Below are 22,127 nucleotides of genomic sequence, written 5' to 3'. Positions count from 1 at the left end.
ATATATAATGTAACGTACAGGACATATATAATGTAACGTACAGGTCATATATAATGTAACGTGCAGGTCATATATAATGTAACGTGCAGGACATATATAATGTAACGTGCAGGTCATATATAATGTAACGTACAGGACATATATAATGTAACGTGCAGGACATATATAATGTAACGTACAGGTCATATATAATGTAACGTGCAGGTCATATATAATGTAACGTACAGGACATATATAATGTAACGTACAGGTCATATATAATGTAACGTGCAGGTCATATATAATGTAACGTACAGGACATATATAATGTAACGTACAGGTCATATATAATGTAACGTACAGGACATATATAATGTAACGTGCAGGACATATATAATGTAACGTGCAGGACATATATAATGTAACGTGCAGGACATATATAATGTAACGTACAGGTCATATATAATGTAACGTACAGGTCATATATAATGTAACGTGCAGGTCATATATAATGTAACGTGCAGGACATATATAATGTAACGTACAGGACATATATAATGTAACGTGCAGGACATATATAATGTAACGTGCAGGACATATATAATGTAACGTACAGGTCATATATAATGTAACGTACAGGACATATATAATGTAACGTGCAGGTCATATATAATGTAACGTACAGGACATATATAATGTAACGTACAGGTCATATATAATGTAACGTACAGGACATATATAATGTAACGTACAGGACATATATAATGTAACGTACAGGTCATATATAATGTAACGTACAGGACATATATAATGTAACGTACAGGTCATATATAATGTAACGTACAGGACATATATAATGTAACGTACAGGACATATATAATGTAACGTACAGGACATATATAATGTAACGTGCAGGTCATATATAATGTACAGGTCATATATAATGTAACGTACAGGACATATATAATGTACAGGTCATATATAGCAGTGGATGGAGCCGCACACATGGAGGATCAGGCGTCTTCCTGACAGAGCTGCCGTCTGTTTCCACCTGGGTTTCTACCTGCACAGGTGAGTTGTGATGTCAGTGGGCGTGGCTTGCTAGGAGTCATGTGACCCCCCAGCTCAGGTTTGTTCCAGGTGAGAGGAGACATGGCGGCCGGCAGGAGTAAGGGGCAGCCGTGCGGCTTCAGTGAGTACAAGCTTAATAAGAGAATCCCAGCAGTAATAAGCAGGTAACAGAGAGGTTATAGCAGCTGGGAGGATGATGAGGGTTATACTGCAGAGCTGAGGCAGGCATGGGGCAGTGCTAGCATGTTACAAAGGGGGACGCGGGAGGATGTGATAACTGAGGTGGGGGTCTATGCTGGAGGAAGTAATAACAGAAGGATGGTTGGGGGACGTAGTAATAACTGAGGCGAGAGACGCCACGGGACGTAATAACTGAGGCGGGGGACGCCATGACTGAGGTGAGAGGCGGGGGACGCCATGACTGAGGTTGGGGATGCCATGACTGAGGCGAGAGGTGGGGGACGCCATGACTGAGGCGGGGGACGCCATGACTGAGGCGGGGGATGCCATGACTGAGGCGAGAGGTGGGGGATGCCATGGGACGCCATGACTGAGGCGGGGGACGCCATGACTGAGGCGAGAGGTGGGGGATGCCATGGGACGCCATGACTGAGGTGAGAGGCGGGGGACGCCATGACTGAGGTGAGAGGCGGGGGACGCCATGACTGAGGTTGGGGATGCCATGACTGAGGCGAGAGGTGGGGGATGCCATGGGACGCCATGACTGAGGCGGGGGACGCCATGACTGAGGCGAGAGGTGGGGGATGCCATGGGACGCCATGACTGAGGCGGGGGACGCCATGACTGAGGCGAGAGGTGGGGGATGCCATGGGACGCCATGACTGAGGCGGGGGACGCCATGACTGAGGCGAGAGGTGGGAGACGCCATGGGATGCAATATCTGAGGCGAGAGACATTAACTGAGTTATTACGTGCCCCGGCATCCCCTGCCTAACGCGAAGGGGCGCCAGAGGGTGTAATAACAGAAGGGGTGGGGGACGCTTGAGGATGTAACTGAGGGGTCGGTTGTTGCGCCGGAGGACGTAACTGGGGCGTGGGTGCTGGAGGATGTAGTAATGAAGGTGGGGGCAGAGGATGTAATTGAGGCTAATTTTACACTGAAGTTGGCCCCACCTCTGCTTAACTGCACAACTTCACAGCCCTCGCATCTTCTTTGTCCTCACATCTTCTTTGTCCCATCACCGCAGCTCCCAGAGGTCCTGACTTGTTGGAGCTGTCCCAATGTCCTGGGAGGTCGGGGCAATGTCCCGCCTTCCACTCGCTCTGCGCACTCTCTCCTGCCGTGTCTGCTGCTCAGTAGCGCCTCCTTCTCCACCCCTGACTTGGGTGGTGTCTTTCTGTTCTCTACATACTCATTCCATTCAATCAGTGCCCCCACGACCTTTCTGACCTTGAGAGCCACAACCAGACCCCCTGAGTAGTGATGTCCACCTCCAGACCCCCCAGACTTCTCTGTAATCCCCCCCCAGTACACGAGCAAACAACCTGTGAGTGGCCCACAGAGGATCACATCTATCACCTGCAGCCCGGCACTTCATAGATGTCTAACTCCCAATCTGGCAGACAGCCAGGGGCCCGGGAGCCACACAGTGGGGAACTGCGAGCCAAAGTTTGGGGACCCCTGAATTACATAATTCGCTCTTCTTTTCCTGAGATCTGATGTCCCTGGGATTCAAACACCCAACCTGTGCCACTGTAGGCAGGAGCAAACCCTACAAGCCACAGGCAGCACTGACGAGGGCATGTTCTGTGATGTGCAATGTATTCTCCTAAACCACAGGCAGACGATACCGGTACACAGAGGTACAGCTCCATATACCACAGCATCTCTATGAGCCTGTATCATAGAGGGAGAAGGAAAAAAAACAAAAATAATAGTCAAAACTACAATAATGACTTTTACTGCACTTTTTCTTTTAATACATTACAAATCAGCAAATGCCATGTAATCATAACGACCTGCACAACACAGCGATCAGATTATTTCTGTGGATCGGTAAATGACGATTAAAAAAAAAAAAAAAAAAAAAAAAGTCACTTTTTTACAAGTTTCCATTAACCCATAAAAAATGCAATAAAAATGTAACGATGAGGCCGCTTTCACAGTGCCATAACAATCTTCCCTGGGTTTTTTTTATGCCTTTTCCCCTTATTTGATGCATTTTTGGTGCAGATGTGAAGCCGCATTTTCTTTTTTTTAATACTACAAAAAAGCTTTGATTCTGCAATTAAAAATGCAAGTTTTTTTTTTTTTTTTTCAGGCTCCATATAGAATAATCTAGAGAAAAATAATAAGACACCAAAACTGCAGAGTTCAACAGCACCGAGGGTGCAGTTTTCATGAAATCCCATCCACTTTGCTTATACATCTAGGTCGTGTTCACATGTAGTGTAAATGCTGTTTTTTTTTTTTTTCTGCGTTCAAGTGTCGAAGCAAATCTAATGTGATTTTGTGAGATCTCCGCCCTCATTGCGTTTAAAGACGCTCCTGAACTCTTTACTAACTTTATGGAGAAAAAAAACTTTTACTTTGTAGTTTTGTTTTTCTCCTATAATTCTCTTCAATCTAGTGACCTACAGGGGCACGCAGCTGCAGGCAGGGGGCGATATAACTGCATTTACCACTATACAGGTTTTTAGTTAGAACCTGCTCCTCCAGCCTGTGGCTCGCTGCTAACGAGCATGTCACTCGAGCACCCGCGATACTCAGTGCATACCCGAGCACCCGATGCAAACTCCAGTAGCGAGCACTCAATACTAGTCGCCATATCGCTTTTTTTTTTTGCAATCATTTCTCCATATTTCGGCCGACAGTCATGTGACGGCTTGTTCTTTGCGGGATGACTTGACGTTGTTATTGGTGCCATTTTCGGACAAATGACATTTTTTGATCGCTTTCTATTCCAATTTTTGGGAGGCAGAATAAACAAAAGCCAACAATTCTGGAATTCTGTGTATTTTTTTTTATTTTATGCCGTACTGCGTGTGGTAAAATTGATAAGGCAGATTTATTCTTCAGGTCATTATTCTTACAGTGACACGACATATTTTTATGTTTTGGCGCTTTTACAAACTATTTTATAGAATTTTTTTTTTTTTTTTTTTGCATCTCTTTAGTCTGAGAGCTATAACTTATTTTTCGGCTGATGGAGCTGTATGACGGCTTCTTTTTTGCGGGACAAGATGACGTTTTCAGCGGTAACATTTTTATCGCGTTCCTTTTTTTTTTAGTGTTCACTAAAAGGGGTTAACTAGTGGGACAGTTTTATAGGTCAGGTCTTTCCAGATGAGGTGATACCAAACTCCTGGCAGCGATCGCACCCGCACAGCTTCGCTACCTCTCCTCACTCCCCTTGAGGAAGCGGCAATAGGAGGCCGCGAAACGCGCGTCAGGGCACGCTGGGATACGCCATTGCTCATCCAAACCGCTGGTGCCATTTTTGGCTCACCTACTTGGTAAGACCAACGATGACTCTTAATCTCCAAGAGATAACTTGATGTCAGGCCATACACTGGGGTTTGTGTAAAAAAAAAAAAAAAAAAAAAAAAAAAAAAAAAAAAATTATATATATATATATCAGTCCTATTTGGAAACTACTTTGCTTACTGGAACCATATAATCACATTTTCCATAGGACTGATAACCAAACTCATTAGCTAATTTAGCTTTGCCATATTATTTTCTACCTACTATTTGTAGATTACATGAGTCTTATCTATATGTAGAACTATTGACACCGGTGGTTATCTCTGCTATCTCCATGCACTTTATTCTCTATTTATTGTGTGAATACTCTTTTTATATCTGGATGAATTATGTAATAAAATTCAATTTTATGCCGATTTAAAACTCTCTCTTCTCATTTTGATATGTGTATTATGAGTTGGCACTCCTTGGGGCTTGTGGGAAGCACCTTCTCCCACAAACACCAATATAGCTATAGACTGGTTGTATTTTCAGTAGTACGTATCTGGTCTATAAGGCCGAGGGCACAGGGACATACTATTACTGACCATATCAGTAAGGTGTTAAGGTGGTGGCAACCTGAGATTAATTTGTCTTGGACTTCCATGGGAAATTTGAAATCCCAAAGAAATGACCACAGAGGCAAGTACTTTTTGGCTGGGAGCAAATGGAAAAATCCTTCCAAGGGGGATGGCCTCAGGATTTAATAGATTCATCCTCCAACAGAAGAGAGCAAGTAGGCTGGCGTTACCGGAAACTCTACCAGATGTGAAGGGCCACCATGTAAACGTTCTACAGCTCAACAAAACAGCAGGGGCCTATATAAACAGGGAGGCACGAGCTCAAGAGATCTCATGATAGAAGCAAGATAATATCCTTAGCAGAAGAAAACTTAAGGTCAATATCTGCAGGTTATCTAAGGGGAAAAGAGAACAAACCCAAAAGACCGTCCCTATGGCGTAAACGCCCTTCTCCACAGATGGCCGAAAGGAGCTAGTTTATGCCTTCCCCCCCCCAATATCCTTAATCCCGATGGTTCTCCGGAAAACTCGGCCGAATTAATATTAATAGCCCCCTTCTGGCCCAGGGGAACAGGATTCACCTGGCTACATCGATTAGCAGTGGGAGTACATGGGTACTTCCGGAGATCCCAGATCTCCTATCCTAGCGGCCCATATTATTTGACGGCATGGCGCTTGAGCAGAAACTTCTAACCGTTAGAGGTTGCTCAGAAAAGTTTAATCTCCACCCCTTGAAATCCAGAGAAAAAAATTACGTCTAATATTTACTATAGAACATGCAAAAAGTTTGTAAACTTTTCAGGGTCAGACACGTTAAAATAACAAGGTCCCCTGGATTCCTATTCTAGAATTTTACAAAAAGGGTGGCAGGGTTGAAAAAAAGAGTACCCTTAAAGTCCAAACTGCAGCACTGGGGGCCCTCTTTGACCAGAAAATTTCTGATCACCCCTAAAGCCCTAGTCAAAGCTCCATTCGAGCCCCTATTAGATTGCCCGAAAGGCCACAGCCCCACTATCACTATTTTGTCTGAGCCAAAACCAGGTGAGGAACAATCAGAGAAAAGGTATGATAGAAACAAGTCACCGATTCTGCATTGATCACCCACTCCTGGTTTTGGTTCCCACTCCTGAGAAAAAATACTGACCAAATACTGATAGTGGGGCCGTGGCCTAAGGTTTTACTCTGAAAATGGCCCTTGCATCAGCTAGAACGATGGGGGGGAAATGCAAGCACCATCGTTAAACCAACCATTTTACTCGTTTCTTACCGGATAGGGTCATGCTTGGCTCTGACCCGGCCTTCCACCCCAAGGTAGTAACAACCTTTCACAGATCCCAGGGAGGAAGAGTTTCACACCCTGGAGGCAGGAGATGCCTCTTACAATATTTAGTCAACTAGAGCATTCAGAAAATCTACCTCCCTGTTGGTTCTATTTCAGGATCGCAGGAGGCCAGGCTGCGTCCAAAGGGTCCATAGCCCGATGGGTCAGGACAGGGATTGCTCTGGCTTGCACTTTGTGGGGTTCAACCTCCCCCCTCGCTAATTTAATAGTACACTCCTCAAGAGCTGTTTCTACATCCTGGGCAGAGAGGGCCAACGCTTCTCTTGAACAAATCTGTAGGGCCACCACGTGGTCTCCACCCTCCACCTTTTTTTTTTTTTTTTTCAAGCACTTCAGGTTGGATTTAGGTGCTGGGGAACCGCTAAAGCATGCTAAAGGGCTCCGCCTTTTTAAAGCAGTAGGGTTTCCTGTCCTTGTGGGTGGATCCTCTCTCTCCATGGTGCTGTCGTGGGTTCTGGAAAATCCGATTACCGGTAAGTAATCATCATTTTCCATAGGGTCTTTGTATGAAGATTGCAGACCCCGGCCTCACCGTCCAACTTCTTCTTGCTATCAGGGATGAGCAGCATTAATGATCTCAGCTCTGCAGTCATTGGAAGTCATTCTCTCCTATGGATGATCGTTGTTACAGGGGTAGCTCTCTCCCATGAGGTCACTTGTGGTTCTTCTCTCCTTATAAATTAGATGTGGTGAAGGGCCCTCGGCACTTGATGCGAACTGGGATCGCGCTGATATTCGTTGGTCATGTCAACTTCATCTTGGGCGCCATCGTTCATGGTACCGTCCTGCGGCATGTGGCCAACCCAGAGAAGAGGGTGAGCCCTGAATACTGCGCCGCCAACATCATCTCTGTGGTGTCTGGGCTGCTGGTGAGTAGCTGCTGATGCCCCGGGGGTGCAGTCATGAAGAGCGCCCCCTCTGGAGTACAGTGCAAGAGATGGTATAGGCAAGTGTGACGGGGTAAAAAAGTACAGCGTAAGAAGCTCCATACATAGAAGTTGTAATTGTTTTCTTTAATCACTTTGTCTTGTGAAGTGATAACAATAAAGAGAAATGTAAATCCATCAGCATCTGGTGACTGCCCCCTCGCTGCCGTCACTTGTACAGTCTGTCCGCGGCGGCCGGCCACCAGACAATGCGGACGACTGAGGCGGCGGCCGGCCACCAGACAATGCGGACGACTGAGGCGGCGGCGGCGGCCACCAGACAATGCGGACGACTGAGGCGGCGGCCGGCCACCAGACAATGCGGATGACTGAGGCGGCGGCGGCCGGCCACCAGACAATGCGGATGACTGAGGCGGCGGCGGCCGGCCACCAGACAATGCGGACGACTGAGGCGGCGGCGGCGGCCGGCCACCAGACAATGCGGATGACTGAGGCGGCGGCGGCCGGCCACCAGACAATGCGGACGACTGAGGCGGCGGCGGCGGCCGGCCACCAGACAATGCGGACGACTGAGGCGGCGGCGGCGGCCGGCCACCAGACAATGCGGACGACTGAGGCGGCGGCGGCGGCCGGCCACCAGACAATGCGGACGACTGAGGCGGCGGCGGCCGGCCACCAGACAATGCGGACGACTGAGGCGGCGGCGGCCGGCCACCAGACAATGCGGACGACTGAGGCGGCGGCGGCCGGCCACCAGACAATGCGGACGACTGAGGCGGCGGCGGCGGCCGGCCACCAGACAATGCGGACGACTGAGGCGGCGGCGGCGGCCGGCCACCAGACAATGCGGACGACTGAGGCGGCGGCGGCGGCCGGCCACCAGACAATGCGGACGACTGAGGCGGCGGCGGCCGGCCACCAGACAATGCGGACGACTGAGGCGGCGGCGGCCGGCCACCAGACAATGCGGACGACTGAGGCGGCGGCGGCCGGCCACCAGACAATGCGGACAAGGATTTACACTTTTTTTTTTTTCTTTTTAGTCATTTAGTTTATTTATCAAGATACAATTAATCCTTCTATGTATGACTCTTCTTCTTGCTTTTTCTCCACACCTGCCTAAGACGTTTGCACAGCACTGTATGTGGGGGCAAAATAAACTCCGTGCAGGTCCACTCTAGGTGGTGCACGTCATTATTCCAAAACTGTGTTTTTTCCTTCCCCTGCGCCGCCTACTTTTCTCATATTGATACGTATTTCTGCAGAGCATCACAACAGGAATCTGTGCCATCCTTGCCTCCCGCAACCTGGGCTGTGCCAAAATCGTGAGTCTCCTCCATGACTGTCTGTTCCATACACTGCTGCTGACACTTCCCATCCGTCTCCTGATCACCCATCTGTCTGTCTGCAGCACTGGTCACTTCTGGTCCTCGCCCTGTTGAACGCCCTGCTCTCGGCAGCTTGTTTCATGGGTCTTGTCCTGACTGTCTCATTGACCATTGCAAATGGAGGCAAGAACCTGATTTCTGGGTGCAACACAACGGTTTTACCTGCAGACACCCGCTCCGTTATCATGAGCAACGAGTGCCCTTTCGACACAACACGGATTTATGTAAGTGCATTCTGTCTGCAGCCAACACCTCTCTATATGCAACGGTATTATCTACTGATAGGCGGCATTCTCAGTGATGTCACCGCTGATCTCTGGTGATGGATAGGAGGCATTCTCAGTGATGTCACCGCTGATCTCTGGTGATGGATAGGCGGCATTCTCAGTGATGTCACCGCTGATCTCTGGTGATGGATAGGTGGCATTCTCAGTGATGTCACCGCTGATCCCTAGTGATGGATAGGCGGCATTCTCAGTGATGTCACCGCTGATCTCTGGTGATGGATAGGCGGCATTCTCAGTGATGTCACCGCTGATCTCTGGTGATGGATAGGAGGCATTCTCAGTGATGTCACCGCTGATCTCTAGTGATGGATAGGCGGCATTCTCAGTGATGTCACCGCTGATCCCTAGTGATGGATAGGCGGCATTCTCAGTGATGTCACCGCTGATCTCTGGTGATGGATAGGTGGCATTCTCAGTGATGTCACCGCTGATCTCTAGTGATGGATAGGCGGCATTCTCAGTGATGTCACCGCTGATCTCTGGTGATGGATAGGTGGCATTCTCAGTGATGTCACCGCTGATCTCTAGTGATGGATAGGCGGCATTCTCAGTGATGTCACCGCTGATCTCTGGTGATGGATAGGAGGCATTCTCAGTGATGTCACCGCTGATCTCTGGTGATGGATAGGAGGCATTCTCAGTGATGTCACCGCTGATCTCTGGTGATGGATAGGAGGCATTCTCAGTGATGTCACCTCTGATCTCTGGTGATGGATAGGCGGCATTCTCAGTGATGTCACCGCTGATCTCTGGTGATGGATAGGAGGCATTCTCAGTGATGTCACCTCTGATCTCTGGTGATGGATAGGAGGCATTCTCAGTGATGTCACTGCTGATCTCTAGTGATGGATAGGCGGCATTCTCAGTGATGTCACCGCTGATCTCTGGTGATGGATAGGAGGCATTCTCAGTGATGTCACCGCTGATCTCTAGTGATGGATAGGAGGCATTCTCAGTGATGTCACCGCTGATCCCTAGTGATGGATAGGAGGCATTCTCAGTGATGTCACCGCTGATCTCTAGTGATGGATAGGCGGCATTCTCAGTGATGTCACCGCTGATCTCTGGTGATGGATAGGTGGCATTCTCAGTGATGTCACCGCTGATCTCTAGTGATGGATAGGCGGCATTCTCAGTGATGTCACCGCTGATCTCTAGTGATGGATAGGAGGCATTCTCAGTGATGTCACCGCTGATCCCTAGTGATGGATAGGCGGCATTCTCAGTGATGTCACCGCTGATCTCTGGTGATGGATAGGTGGCATTCTCAGTGATGTCACCGCTGATCTCTAGTGATGGATAGGCGGCATTCTCAGTGATGTCACCGCTGATCTCTGGTGATGGATAGGCGGCATTCTCAGTGATGTCACCGCTGATCTCTAGTGATGGATAGGAGGCATTCTCAGTGATTTCACTGCTGATCTCTAGTGATGGATAGGCGGCATTCTCAGTGATGTCACCGCTGATCTCTGGTGATGGATAGGTGGCATTCTCAGTGATGTCACCGCTGATCTCTGGTGATGGATAGGCGGCATTCTCAGTGATGTCACCGCTGATCTCTGGTGATGGATAGGAGGCATTCTCAGTGATGTCACCGCTGATCTCTGGTGATGGATAGGCGGCATTCTCAGTGATGTCACCTCTGATCTCTGGTGATGGATAGGCGGCATTCTCAGTGATGTCACCGCTGATCTCTAGTGATGGATAGGAGGCATTCTCAGTGATGTCACCGCTGATCTCTGGTGATGGATAGGCGGCATTCTCAGTGATGTCACCGCTGATCTCTGGTGATGGATAGGTGGCATTCTCAGTGATGTCACCGCTGATCTCTAGTGATGGATAGGCGGCATTCTCAGTGATGTCACCGCTGATCTCTGGTGATGGATAGGAGGCATTCTCAGTGATGTCACCTCTGATCTCTGGTGATGGATAGGAGGCATTCTCAGTGATGTCACTGCTGATCTCTAGTGATGGATAGGCGGCATTCTCAGTGATGTCACCGCTGATCTCTGGTGATGGATAGGAGGCATTCTCAGTGATGTCACCGCTGATCTCTGGTGATGGATAGGTGGCATTCTCAGTGATGTCACCGCTGATCTCTGGTGATGGATAGGCGGCATTCTCAGTGATGTCACCGCTGATCTCTGGTGATGGATAGGAGGCATTCTCAGTGATGTCACCGCTGATCTCTGGTGATGGATAGGAGGCATTCTCAGTGATGTCACCGCTGATCTCTGGTGATGGATAGGCGGCATTCTCAGTGATGTCACCGCTGATCTCTAGTGATGGATAGGAGGCATTCTCAGTGATGTCACCGCTGATCTCTGGTGATGGATAGGAGGCATTCTCAGTGATGTCACCTCTGATCTCTGGTGATGGATAGGCGGCATTCTCAGTGATGTCACCGCTGATCTCTAGTGATGGATAGGAGGCATTCTCAGTGATGTCACCTCTGATCTCTGGTGATGGATAGGAGGCATTCTCAGTGATGTCACCGCTGATCTCTGGTGATGGATAGGAGGCATTCTCAGTGATGTCACCGCTGATCTCTGGTGATGGATAGGAGGCATTCTCAGTGATGTCACCTCTGATCTCTGGTGATGGATAGGCGGCATTCTCAGTGATGTCACCTCTGATCTCTGGTGATGGATAGGAGGCATTCTCAGTGATGTCACCGCTGATCTCTGGTGATGGATAGGAGGCATTCTCAGTGATGTCACCTCTGATCTCTGGTGATGGATAGGAGGCATTCTCAGTGATGTCACCGCTGATCTCTAGTGATGGATAGGAGGCATTCTCAGTGATGTCACCGCTGATCTCTGGTGATGGATAGGAGGCATTCTCAGTGATGTCACCGCTGATCTCTGGTGATGGATAGGAGGCATTCTCAGTGATGTCACCTCTGATCTCTGGTGATGGATAGGAGGCATTCTCAGTGATGTCACCTCTGATCTCTGGTGATGGATAGGAGGCATTCTCAGTGATGTCACCACTGATCTCTGGTGATGGATAGGCGGCATTCTCAGTGATGTCACCGCTGATCTCTGGTGATGGATAGGAGGCATTCTCAGTGATGTCACCTCTGATCTCTGGTGATGGATAGGCGGCATTCTCAGTGATGTCACCGCTGATCTCTACTGATGGATAGGAGGCATTCTCAGTGATGTCACCGCTGATCTCTAGTGATGGATAGGAGGCATTCTCAGTGATGTCACCTCTGATCTCTAGTGATGGATAGGCGGCATTCTCAGTGATGTCACCGCTGATCTCTGTTGATGGATAGGCGGCATTCTCAGTGATGTCACCGCTGATCTCTGGTGATGGATAGGAGGCATTCTCAGTGATGTCACCGCTGATCTCTGGTGATGGATAGGAGGCATTCTCAGTGATGTCACCGCTGATCTCTAGTGATGGATAGGCGGCCATCACTGAGAGTGACTGACTCCTATCCATCCAGTGAAGATCAGTGGTACCACTACAGGCAATGCTGCCTATCACTCCTCCTCCACTTTCTTGCCCCGTGGCCTGGCAATCTCCTCATTCATGGCAGGGGTGTAACTAGAGTGGGTAGCTGTCGCATCCCCTTTGGCCATATAATAAAACTAACTTCACTAAAGACCAGTGATGGTTTTGGGCAGTCATGTCCACGATCCTCATGTTACACCACTGCTGCCCGATAACTGCTCCTCCTGTGGTGGACCTGCCATGTTTAGCTTTCTGTGACCACCATGTTTCCTCTGTGCAGGACACCACGCTGGCTCTCTGGTTCCCCTCCATGTTCCTGTCTGCAGTGGAGGCCGGGCTCTCGATCCGCTGTTGTGTGGTGGCATTTATCCTTCGAGGGATTGGTCCTTGTGGAGAGACTTATCTGCGGCAGAAGGTAAGTCTGTACCTGGGCCCATCAGATGGCCCCAGTGGTGTAGACCTAGTGGAGGTGGTCGTGCATCATTCACACTGCTCTCCACCACGGCTGTACCTCATGTTGTTATCCTAACACCATACTCCATTTGCACAGGGTGTGATGGGGCACCAGATGTGGTGGTCCTGGGCCATTCACCCTGCCCTGCAACCTGACCGTACCTCATGTAGCACCATTCTCCAGCAGCTCTGGTGGAGAGGGGAACACCAGATGTGGTGGTCCTGGGCCATTCACCATGACCGTACCTCATGCAGCACTGGTGGTGAGGGGGGCACCAGATGTGGTGGTCCTGGGCCATTCACCATGACCGTACCTCATGCAGCACTGGTGGTGAGGGGGGCACCAGATGTGGTGGTCCTGGGCCATTCACCCTGACCATACCTCATGCAGCACTGGTGGTGAGGGGGGCACCAGATGTGGTGGTACTGGGCCATTCACCCTGACCGTACCTCATGCAGCACTGGTGGTGAGGGGGGCACCAGATGTGGTGGTCCTGGGCCATTCACCCTGACCGTACCTCATGCAGCACTGGTGGTGAGGGGGGCACCAGATGTGGTGGTCCTGGGCCATTCACCCTGACCGTACCTCATGCAGCACTGGTGGTGAGGGGGGCACCAGATGTGGTGGTCCTGGGCCATTCACCCTGACCGTACCTCATGCAGCACTGGTGGTGAGGGGGGCACCAGATGTGGTGACTCTGGGCCTCACACGGGGTTACCCTAGCACCATTCTTGGAGGTTGAGGCCAGCTGATTTGTGAGGCAAGGAGGAAGACGCAGCGGTACTTCTGGGTGGATTTACTCCAGAGCAGTTAACAGATTCCTGCTAATCCGGTTCCCAGACAATTAGGGAAATTACTAGAAATGAGAGGCCGGTATCTGCACGTTACCGGGGGCCAATACATGAGCTTGTGCTAACATGATTATGTCTCAGCTACAGGAGCAGGTGGCCGAGAACGAGCGGCTGGAGGATGCAGCGAGGCCGGAAACCCACCAGCTCATCGAGGCTCAGGCATAGTGGTCACCCTGGAGGTGAGAGTCCCTGGTGGAGATCACAGGGCGATGAGTAGAGTACCATAGTATCTCATGACTTCACCCATTGGCAGGAGCCCTGCAAAGATCGATCATTCCCTGGACTCCTGGGGCTGGAGATGGGACCTGCTGGTGCACGCCTGGGGGATGGATTGTCACCTAATGGGGGCTTGTCAGCTGGGGGGAGGATCACCAAGCTGAGCCAATGGGAGCATGTCGGTGGGGGAGCTTAGGATTGCTGAGCGATGGGGCTTGTTGGCTAGGAGAGGATCGCCAAACTTTTGGGGGTCTTGTGTTTGCTGAGGGGGAGGATTGCCGAGCGATGGGGCCGGTGGGCTGAGGGTAGGGGAGGATTGCTGATCTTATTGCATTATATTACAGGCTGGATGCATGGACTGAGCTGCTGCCTCCGGAGGTTCAGGAGGTCCTCTGCCGCGTGGCCTCTTGTTTGACGTCTCACTTGCGCTTTTATTAGTAGTTTTATTTGCTGTACATTCTCATGTTCTGTATTTTCCTGATATATTTTGTGAATAAATCCGACTTTCTTATTTCCGGCTCCTCAGTGTCAGGGAAAAGTAGAACATTCTTCTTTTCAGGGTCCCTGTAATGTAGGGGGCCAATCCTTGCTGTTTGCTGCGGTGTCCTGGAAATGTCCAGATTTTACCAAATTGTAAAGTGATCTAGAACCAACCCTCCTAAAATACAGGGGGTGACTAGCTGCGCCTCCAATGTGTTCCACATGAGATGATCAGGAGTCGATCATTGGTGATCGATTCCATTGGTGCTTGGCCTGACTCCGCCTATCCTATAACAGGGGAGGAGTCAGGAGGAGTCAGGAGGCGCATCTACAGTACCTGCTCCTGACACTGCCCTGGGAGGGAATCGCAGCTCAGGGATGACATGACACAGGGGGGGAATAGATCGCAGCTCAGGGATGACATGACACGGGGGGGGGGGGAATAGATCGCAGCTCAGGGATGACATGACACGGGGGGGGGAATAGATCGCAGCTCAGGGATGACATGACACAGGGGGGGGGAATAGATCGCAGCTCAGGGATGACATGACACAGGGAGGGATGAATAGATCGCAGCTCAGAGATGACATGACACAGGGGGGGATGAATAGATGGCAGCTCAGGGATGACATGACACAGGGGGGGATGAATAGATGGCAGCTCAGGGATGACATGACACAGGGGGGGATGAATAGATGGCAGCTCAGGGATGACATGACACAGGGGGGGATGAATAGATGGCAGCTCAGGGATGACATGACACAGGGGGGGATGAATAGATGGCAGCTCAGGGATGACATGACACAGGGGGGGATGAATAGATGGCAGCTCAGGGATGACATGACACAGGGGGGGATGAATAGATGGCAGCTCAGGGATGACATGACACAGGGGGGGATGAATAGATGGCAGCTCAGGGATGACATGACACAGGGGGGGATGAATAGATGGCAGCTCAGGGATGACATGACACAGGGGGGGATGAATAGATGGCAGCTCAGGGATGACATGACACAGGGGGGGATGAATAGATGGCAGCTCAGGGATGACATGACACAGGGGGGGATGAATAGATGGCAGCTCAGGGATGACATGACACAGGGGGGGATGAATAGATGGCAGCTCAGGGATGACATGACACAGGGGGGGATGAATAGATGGCAGCTCAGGGATGACATGACACAGGGGGGGATGAATAGATGGCAGCTCAGGGATGACATGACACAGGGGGGGATGAATAGATGGCAGCTCAGGGATGACATGACACAGGGGGGGATGAATAGATGGCAGCTCAGGGATGACATGACACAGGGGGGGATGAATAGATGGCAGCTCAGGGATGACATGACACAGGGGGGGATGAATAGATGGCAGCTCAGGGATGACATGACACAGGGGGGGATGAATAGATGGCAGCTCAGGGATGACATGACACAGGGGGGGATGAATAGATGGCAGCTCAGGGATGACATGACACAGGGGGGGATGAATAGATGGCAGCTCAGGGATGACATGACACAGGGGGGGTGAATAGACAGCATTTATTACAGAAGATGGGGCCACTAGCCTCACTGGAAGGAAAAGCTGGTGTTGGGGGGCGCTCCACACCACCGACTGATGAACCTCAGCACGTCCTGGCACTCGGGGCTGTGGCTGGTCTGTGGACGACACAAAAGGGTCATAATATCAGAAGAAAACTGTGGTATGAAGAGGGAGGACTGAGGAGGGGGGGTCAACGGCTGGGAGGCAGACGTGCAAGGTGGAGGGGGGGGTCAACGGCTGGGAGGCAGACGTGCAAGGTGGAGGGGGGGGTCAACGGCTGGGAGGCAGACGTGCAAGGTGGAGGAGGGGGTCAACGGCTGGGAGGCAGACGTGCAAGGTGGAGGAGGGGGTCAACGGCTGGGAGGCAGACGTGCAAGGTGGAGGAGGGGGGGTCAACGGCTGGGAGGCAGACGTGGAGGGGGGGTCAACGGCTGGGAGGCAGACGTGCAAGGTGGAGGGGGGGGTCAACGGCTGGGAGGCAGACGTGCAAGGTGGAGGAGGGGGGGGTCAACGGCTGGGAGGCAGACGTGGAGGGGGGGTCAACGGCTGGGAGGCAGACGTGCAAGGTGGAGGAGGGGGTCAACGGCTGGGAGGCAGACGTGCAAGGTGGAGGGGGGTCAACGGCTGGGAGGCAGACGTGCAAGGTGGAGGAGGGGGGGTCAACGGCTGGGAGGCAGACGTGGAGGGGGGGTCAACGGCTGGGAGGCAGACGTGCAAGGTGGAGGGGGGTCAACGGCTGGGAGGCAGACGTGGAGGGGGGGGTCAACGGCTGGGAGGCAGACGTGCAAGGTGGAGGAGGGGGTCAACGGCTGGGAGGCAGACGTGGAGGAGGGGGGCCAACGGCGTGGAGGTCAGCAGGTGGGGGGGGGGAATCAGCGAGCACCTTAATGGCCATGAGCAGTCTGTTCCAGTCTTCCTTATTTGCGGCTTTGCCCGGATGTTTGAACTCTATCTTGTTCCTGAGGACCGGGTACCCTGCAGGGAGACGCACTGTCAGCTGCTTACCAGGTAAAGTGGGGCTTTGCCCGTACGCGGCCCGTTCTCTGCATTACTGGCGGCTTGCTGACACTTGTGGTACGTGTGTCACTGAGTTCAGCATGTCACCTTCTGCTGAGATACCAGTGTCGCCTGGGTGTGATCAGATACATACAACCATGGAATCCAGGGGCTGACTATCAGGACATAATAAACCGTGGACATCCAACCTCCAGAAAAAGCCAAACACATGAAAGTTAGTGCCTCATGGGCCAAAATGCAGGAGCGGCGTGTGATAAGTAAGTACACCCCAGGAATTTGTAACTTGTAGGAGCCTTTTAGCAGCAGGGAGCATTTTCTGGATAACCGTCAGTCTGGTTGCTCTGCAGGGTTTTGGCCACTCTTCCTCGCGTTACTTCAGGTCATTGTGGATGGTCATTCCTGCACCGGTCTCTTGTGGTCCGGCCGCAGCGGTTCTGTTCGGCTGAGATCTGGATTTTGGCCTGGTACAGCACCGCCATTCCTTTATTTCTCAGGCTTTGTGATGATGATTTGCTACTTGGGATCATCATGTTTGGTTTTTGAATGGGGAGGTTGATATAGTTCAGTTGCTTGTGTGTCCCAGCGCTGATCCAGCGTCCGGCGGTACATGGCGTCGTTCTTCTACTCGGCAGCGAGAGCCGCTCCAGTCACGGCTAGGGTGAGCAGATGCCGCCAATGTACCAGCAGCGCCCGTACATGAAGCGGCTCCTGCTCCTCTCTAACAACCCCAGCTACCAATGCAGAACATGTACGTCATGGGTCATTAAGAGGTTTGCTACTAGACATTTTGCACGGAGGAGTTAGAGACTGCGAGCCATCCTCTGAAGCAGTGCGGGGGACAAAGACTGATGGAAGAGGTATAGGTGTGCAGGGAACACAAGAAGTGGAGACTCCAGCACCTCCCAGTCCTCTGCGGTCAGATGCGGGATCCTGTCCGCAGGCATATTGCATGGAGCTGTGCCACGTGGTGGAGTACTCTGTGTAGTACCTCACTGACCACTGGGACTAAACCATTCATTTGTGTAGCTTGGCCGCCACCCATAACTCTCCGGCGAGTGAGTACGGCATTGCACTGACACAGTAGCCCATTTCCTTTACAATTTAGCCAAGAAGTCTGAAGTGTTTTCGGAGTGGATTTCCCCCTCTTCTGGAGAGTTGTAGGGTGAGACCCCAGCCCTGTGTGTCCTGGCACAGCTCCTGCAGCTGGTTGGGATTATTCATTTGAACCACTTCTCCAAGAAGTCTGCTGTTTGGGCCTGCTCTGCTCCTTCTGCTGTTAGGGCGGGGCCTGCTCCGCTCCTTCTGCTGTTAGGGCGGGGCCTGCTCCGCTCCTTCTGCTGTTAGGGCGGGGCCTGATCTCAGAGTAGTCACATTTCTGATGCCGTAGGTCTACATAATATTCCAGTGCTGTGGTGTCGGGTTGACGGTGTGGGTGGAAAGGCGCGTTTAAGTTGATCTCTCACTTTTTGAGTGCTGTGATTGACCATAGTCCCAACCAAGTTGTCTATTGTACTAGTGAGAGAAGGTCTGCAAGCATCGATGGCTGAGACCTGGCCTAGAGAAGGTTCTTGCTCCTATGAGGTGGCAGGAGACGTTGTAGGATTCTGCTTTTTTTTGGATTACCCTCTCTGGAAAACTCCTGTTTGGTGTCAGCCGGTGTGTGTGTGTGTTATGATGTAGAGCTGATGACTGCTGTAGGGTGGGGTACAGCCGTAGGGTGGGGTACGGCACGGCTATCTGGCAGCTCCGTGGATGCTCAGAATTACTCGTTAATCAGAGGAATCGGCATCGAGTCCTGATGCCCAGAAGAAACTGCTGCGTCCAGAGAACACTATGAGCTGAAGCCGTGCAGTAGGAGCAGTGGAGAATTATATTGTATATTATGCTTTACTTATATGGCGCCATCCTAGTCTGCAGCACTCTACAGATACTGTCATCACTGGGGCTCACACGCTACAGTCCCCATCAGTCTCTGGAGTGCGGGCGGAAACCCATGCAACTCCTTGTAGATGTCATAGGTGGGATTTACACTAAGGACCTCAGCGCTGCACAGCAAAGGGCTAACGACTGAGCCACCGTGCTCCCCTATATGTAGTACAGCGCTAACCACCGTGCTCCCCTATATGTAGTACAGCGCTAACCACCGTGCTCCCCTATATGTAGTACAGCGCTAACCACCGTGCTCCCCTATATCTAGTTCAGCGCTAACCACTGTGCTCCCCTATATGTAGTACAGCGCTAACCACCGTGCTCCCCTATATCTAGTTCAGCGCTAACCACCGTGCTCCCCTATATCTAGTACAGCGCTAACCACCGTGCTCCCCTATATCTAGTACAGCGCTAACCCCTGTGCTCCCCTGGCCCACTGACTCCTTCATAGTATTAATGGGGTCTCAGAGCCCAGTATTCACACCTTATGTCGTCCAGCCTCTGATGAGTCCGGAAATCCAGACTACCCAGTAAAGTCATGGGGTCTGCCTGTCCACGTTGGGGTCTGTCTGTCCACGTTGGGGTCTGTCTGTCCACGTTGGGGCCTCTGTGGATAGGATGGGAAGCACCGTGTATGCAATACCTGCCACCAAGTGTTGCCGATCCAGAAAAACAGGGGCATCTAAGGGGACGTGTTGTGGTAGGCGAGCTGACTTCTCTCCAAGACCTCGGGGTCAGAGGTAAGTGGTGGGCCTACAGCAAAGTTCCCATCACACATAGGCCAAAGGCACTGTGTTTGGCCACTCTGGCCTGGAGACCCGTCACAAGTCTCTCCACTGCCAGCCGAATGGTTAGGAGGCTGGAGGCCACGCTCCGTGCGTCTGCACCGCTCCGTGCTCCGCTTGTAGAGATAAGGCAGCTCGTATCTTGATTGTTCTGAGCAGAACACTGTCTGATCTTCCGGTGAGTTTGGTCACAGTAGAGTTGCCGTCCACTTCAGGGACTGATGGGCAGCAGTGGCTTCTCTAAGATCAGGCCTGACGTTTTTCCTGCTTTCCTGCCTGGCGTAGAGGTTCTCCCTCTGGCATCTATAGAAATGAAGAGGGTAAGGGTGTACTTTTCACGCATGGCTTCGGCATTTTGGCCAAGGTGTAATTTGTCATGTGCTGTTCTTCATCGGGGCTTGTACTTGCCTCAGTTTCAGACTCACTCTATAAATACATAGTGGGTGGATGTAACTGCTATGTCCGCAGTCTGATCCCCACCGCTCGGAGATCTCCGAGCTGTCACGTGGGAGGGACAGGTTTCTGACTGCTCCCCTCACCAGTGATCACACAAGGCAGAGACCGGATCCCACTGTTTGCAGCCACCAATGAAGCTTCGTAGACGCCCCTCTCATCAACCGGGAGGACTTGCTCCACTCGTTGGTCCATAGAAACGGCCAGCACCCATTCTCTCACCTCCTCTCGCTTCTCCATCTGCAAAGAAGTAGGGTAAGTTATACAGATAAGGATCAAGTTGGAGATGAGACATTTGTAGGTCAGGGTCACAAGGGAGACGTGGAGACAGGCTTTGTAGAAGGACAGAGTCACCAGGGTGAGGTAAGAGATGGGCCGTGCAGGAAGACAGGGTCACCAGGGTGAGGTAAGAGATGGGCCGTGTAGGAAGACAGGGTCACCAGGGTGAGGTAAGAGATGGGCCGCATCGAAGGACAGAGTCACCAGGATGAGGTAAGAGATGGGCCGCATAGAAGGACAGAATGACCAGGGTGAGTTAACAGATGGGCCATGTAGGAAGACAGGGTCACCGGGATGATGTGTAGAGAGGCCATATAGAAAAGACATCTGTATAAGGTGGAGACAGGTTGTGTAGGAGGTCAGGGACACCAGGGTGAGGTAGAGATGGGCCGTGTAAAAGAGACTTACGGATGAGGTGGAGATGAGCCAGATAGGAGGACGGGCCACGTAGGAGGATAGACACATCCAGATGAGGTGTAGCTGGGTCGTGAAGGCCAGGAGCAACAAGGTTAGATGGAGATGGAATGTGTAGAAGGACAAGGACTCCAGGGTGAGGTGGAGATGGGTCATGTAGAAAAAAGACTTCCAGATGAGGTGAGGACAGGGACGTGAGCTTGAGATGAGCTATGTAGGACAGGTACACCAGGGTGAGATGAAGATGGGCAGTATACAGTGGCAGGATGAGAACCTCTCACCGGAATGTGTTGCTTTGCGGGAAGAGGAACTTCGAAGGGAATATCTGTAGACTGAAAATCCGAGTGGTCGAGGGCGTCCAGATTCCCCTCCTCGATGGCCTGTGGAGGACACCAGGTGATAGCGCGTATATTGTAATAGTCTGAATGCCCCGACACCGGCCTCCATGACACCACACGCTATACTAGGAGCCGGCATACAATCCCTCCCGGCCTCAGCAGGCAGGACCCTCGGTACAAGGATGACAACATGCGGTTATCACTTACATCTACCAGATCCAAAAATCTGTTCAAAAAGATGAATGCCGAGTTCTCCCATCCCATTGCCTGCAGGAGAAAGTATAATACAGATGAAGACACAAAGACTCTGAGGCAGCGGCAGAGAACATATCAACTGTGGTCAGAAGAGGCAGTCACGGAGCCGGAGCCCTGCGACAATATTACCTTCGCGGCCAGTCCAGCCTCATAGAAAGCCTTGTCTGCAGGGAGGAGATCCGTGTGACGCAGCAAGGAGATGCACAGCTTAGCGGCTACCACGTCCTGACATAGCGGAACAATAGAAACAATAAAATAATCCCTACGTGAAAGCAGGACAACGTTTCATCAGGGCTACTCAGAGAAAACCGGTAAGGGACAGCTGCATGGGGGAAAACATGATAAAGATGGAGAGCGAGCGGGGAAAGGGGAATGGAAAAAGGAGAGGTAGGAGGAAACTGGGAAGGAGAGCAGCGGAAACAGGGGAAGGAGGAAACCAGGGACCACAGTGGGGAAAGGAGACCCGGGAAGGGGAAAGAAGGAGATCAGGGAAGAGAGAAGGGGAGTGAGAGGTGGGGGAAAAGGAGAGTGGTGGAAGGAGGGAATTGGGGAAGAGAGAGCAGGGAAAGGAGCATACTAAGGAGGGAGAGCATAGAAAGGAGGAAACTATGGGGGGGGGGGAATGGGGAAGGGAGAGAGCAGAAAATGAAGGAAACTGGAGAGGAGAGTGGGGGAAGGAGAAAACCG

At 51.4% G+C, this 22,127-nt stretch overlaps 2 protein-coding genes across 3 annotated transcripts in view; one reads left to right on the top strand and one right to left on the bottom strand.

The window, feature by feature from the left end:
• Positions 1–1,082: 1,082 nt before the first annotated feature.
• KRTCAP3 (keratinocyte associated protein 3) lies at positions 1,083–14,459 on the top strand. 2 transcript variants are annotated; one of them, XM_073673697.1, is made up of 7 exons: positions 1,083–1,171; positions 7,085–7,269; positions 8,553–8,612; positions 8,699–8,899; positions 12,708–12,842; positions 13,820–13,911; positions 14,293–14,459. In XM_073673697.1, the coding sequence occupies exons 1-6, from the start codon at positions 1,132–1,134 to the stop codon at positions 13,895–13,897; spliced, it is 699 nt and encodes a 232-aa protein (XP_073529798.1). In that variant the 5' UTR covers positions 1,083–1,131; the 3' UTR covers positions 13,898–13,911; positions 14,293–14,459. The 2 variants fall into 2 exon arrangements, with proteins under 2 accessions (XP_073529798.1, XP_073529797.1); XM_073673696.1 differs by having other exon boundaries at positions 13,814–13,911.
• A 1,493-nt stretch (positions 14,460–15,952) lies between these two features.
• Positions 15,953–22,127, bottom strand: part of IFT172 (intraflagellar transport 172) — a 130,870-nt gene continuing 124,695 nt past the window's right edge. The window contains exons 43-48 of the mRNA XM_073673691.1: positions 21,570–21,665; positions 21,393–21,452; positions 21,129–21,227; positions 20,241–20,394; positions 16,854–16,945; positions 15,953–16,086 (exon numbers count right to left, since the gene is read on the bottom strand). Of these exons, the coding sequence (XP_073529792.1) occupies positions 15,997–16,086; positions 16,854–16,945; positions 20,241–20,394; positions 21,129–21,227; positions 21,393–21,452; positions 21,570–21,665 (591 nt within the window). The 3' untranslated portion in view covers positions 15,953–15,996. The remainder of the gene's footprint in view (positions 16,087–16,853; positions 16,946–20,240; positions 20,395–21,128; positions 21,228–21,392; positions 21,453–21,569; positions 21,666–22,127) is intronic.

The sequence above is a fragment of the Phyllobates terribilis genome, unplaced genomic scaffold, assembly GCF_046119375.1.
Source record: "Phyllobates terribilis strain yellow unplaced genomic scaffold, ASM4611937v1 Scaffold_3__8_contigs__length_932513732, whole genome shotgun sequence".
NCBI lineage: Eukaryota > Metazoa > Chordata > Amphibia > Anura > Dendrobatidae > Phyllobates > Phyllobates terribilis.
The sequence above is the reverse complement of the archived record's forward strand: the minus strand, read 5'-3'. Positions and strand labels throughout refer to the sequence as shown.

Coding starts and splice junctions, on each gene's coding strand:
- KRTCAP3 (XM_073673696.1), top strand. CDS start 1,132: ATGGCGGCCGGCAGGAGTAAGGGGCAGCCGTGCGGCTTCA. Junction 7,270..8,552: donor CTGTGGTGTCTGGGCTGCTG/GTGAGTAGCTGC, acceptor GTATTTCTGCAG/AGCATCACAACAGGAATCTG. Junction 12,843..13,813: donor AGACTTATCTGCGGCAGAAG/GTAAGTCTGTAC, acceptor ATTATGTCTCAG/CTACAGGAGCAGGTGGCCGA.